This window comes from Dendrobium catenatum, unplaced genomic scaffold, assembly GCF_001605985.2.
Source record: "Dendrobium catenatum unplaced genomic scaffold, ASM160598v2 fragScaff_scaffold_1417, whole genome shotgun sequence".
In the NCBI taxonomy this organism is placed as follows: Eukaryota; Viridiplantae; Streptophyta; class Magnoliopsida; order Asparagales; family Orchidaceae; genus Dendrobium; species Dendrobium catenatum.
The window spans coordinates 884,155-886,840 of NW_021319879.1; the positions used below are offsets into that span (position 1 = coordinate 884,155).

General features: G+C 41.4%; 1 protein-coding gene across 1 annotated transcript in view; it reads left to right on the forward strand.

Moving 5' to 3' along the window:
• Nucleotides 1-301: 301 nt before the first annotated feature.
• LOC110111603 (thioredoxin 1) overlaps nucleotides 302-2,686 on the forward strand; it is an 11,333-nt gene continuing 8,948 nt past the window's right edge. Inside the window, exon 1 of the mRNA XM_020843544.2 lies at nucleotides 302-765. Coding sequence (XP_020699203.1) covers nucleotides 510-765 — 256 coding nt within the window. The 5' untranslated portion in view covers nucleotides 302-509. The remainder of the gene's footprint in view (nucleotides 766-2,686) is intronic.

Sequence of the window (2,686 nt, forward strand, 5' to 3'; positions counted from 1 at the left end):
TTCTGTCAAGACTAATACATAGCAATATTGAGCAATACTGAGCAATACCGAGCAATATCTAGCAAAATCGAGGTATTGCTCGGTATTGGTCTTGATAGGATGATATTTCTCGTTATTGCCGAACAATATCGAGCAATACCTAGCAATACCCCGGTCTGCACAAATCAACCAATACATAGCAATCCCGAGTCCGGTCGTAAAGCTCCATCAAGACACCAGACCTAATAAAAATTCAGAGGAATGGGCCAGCGGCTACAGAATTAGTCACCGCCACACAACCGGGGCCTGTGGGCTCACTTGGCTGTGGTACTCTTTCTTTATCCACTCTCAGCCAGTCCTCCGTTCCCATCTGAATAGAGAGAGTAGAGCTCCCCTCGTCGTCACCACAATTTCTCTTCCAAATCTAGGGTTACACATCCGTCATACTTTCATCTCCGTTAGAATCGTAGCAGGGATCAACCCTTCCCAGTTCGGAAGCCGAGATTTTTGCATTTCTTCCTAGTTCTGCTATGGCTGCTGTTGTGCTTGAATCGCTCTCGGTTCCGCGCGCTCGTCCGGGCTCTGTGGTGTCGTCTACTCCTCGTGCGATGGCTGCTGCTGTTCCAGCCTCCCTTGGATACCCACCGGCAGCCCTCATTTCGGAGTTCAAGGGTCTAAGGGTGGCAGGCCGTTCTTTGAGGGTTTCTTTGGCGGCGCGACGGACGAGTGGTAGGGTTTCTCACCGAGGAGCGGTGGTTTGCGAGGCTCAGAATACGGCTGTCGAGGGTAAGATCTTCTGTTCTTTTTGTTTGATAATCTATTGATCTTTTGTTATGGCTAGCGGGAGCTGAATTAAGTTGGGGATATTCTCCGACTATCGTATATAACATATTTTCTGAGATTTAATCTATTTGTTTGTTTGATTAAGAAAATTTAGAGAAGATTATATGAACTTTTACGCTCAAGTTTTGATGGTGACTGCAATCATACAGAGCGTTTACTGCCAGTATTTTATAGATTCCTAACGTGCTCTCATCCGGAACTTAAGTTTTATTTTTCAACACTACTCTCTCTGGTCTGCATATTATTGACGTATTGTTGAATGCAATTATGGTACCGAAATGTATTGTGTCTTTTCTGATCAAAACCTTCATGCTGGGGTTAATCTTTCTTATTTTTCAAATTCCAAACACAAACACCATTATGAGATGAAGGGGCAATACCTGGCTATTGTGATTTTTAGTGAACTAAACTGATTATTTGACACTGTTTATTGTGACTTGTAAAAGTTTGCATGCACCGAATGCACGGGGTTATTCATTTATTGCGTTCTTGTTTTTCCATAAGGAAATATAAAAAAAGACTATATAAGAAAAATAAACCTCTTTATTAGATATTTTATAGTTGTAGAATATACGAATGATCAGTTAGGTTACAGAACACACTGATGAAAGCTTCAATGATTTCTCTCTTCTTTTTAAAGGAAAGCGGTAGTAGATTTTCAGTATATTACAAACTTTACGTAAATCCTTTCAAATAGTTTGGCTTTGATTGCACAGGAGTTCAACATTCAAGATCAATCAATTTGACTTACTGTTAAAGAACTAATAAACCACAAATTAGGAAGATTCAAGATGGAAGCAAGGAAAAGAAACTGGTGGAAAAGGATTGATGAATCAGAAGTTTTAGTTGGCGAAAAAGTTGAAAGAAACACCCGATGAATGATTTTCTTCCTAGTATTCATTCATTTATTCAAGACAGTGGATCAAATTGTTACCAATAAATATTACTTTGAGTTTAGTCAATTGAAGAATACCAGTTGTTCTTCTACAACTATCACTTTTTCCAATGACTTACTCTTCTTATTGGCCTCTTTTACAGGATGCTTCAATTGTTACTCCTTTGGTTCTCTATTCAACCCCTTCTTTACATGCACCTTTGGCTCTCAATTCATATATATTCTTATGACTATCTATCCTTATGAAACATATTGCTTATCTGATAGGAAACACTTGGATTTCCAAGTGTTTCTCACCAAAACCAAGTAGATCCAATGTAAAACTGCTGTCCACAGCAGAAAAACAGCCAAAAACAGTAGGAAAGCAGGGAAAAACTGCAGAAAAATCAGAGACAGGACTTGTATTTACTAGTAGTTGCAAGGAAAATAGCAAAGATACAATTGATCCTCAATTCGAGAGGAGGATCGATCTCTCCCAAATCTCTAGACGCCGCTAGAGCCCAAAGAAAACCTAAATCTACGAGATCTCAAATTTCAGCCAAATTCAAGATACTCAAACCCTAGAAAAAACAACTATTTAATGCATACAAATCAAAAGGAATTCCCTAAACAGTCCCTACATTCAAATTTCCTTCTTAACTCCCCAAAATTTCTTTCCTATTTGGCTCCCGCACGCCGTGCGGCTCGCTCGGCATCCCAGCGGGACGTGCCTGAGCCGGTCCCGCCTGGACCGGCTGGACCGGTCCAGTGAACCGGTCTAACAATACTCCCCTCCCAAAAATCCACCTTGTCCTCAAGGTGGAGATATGCTCGTGTTCCGGTGGAGGTGGCCATCCTTGAGGTGACTGAAAATCCTTACTGTATTGCTGAACCAAGGGCTGCACGGAAGGAGGAACATCCCCTCCCTCTTCCAATCTGATCGCATCCAGCCTGTGTAGTCCCACCATATAATCTTCCCCCACCTCTTGT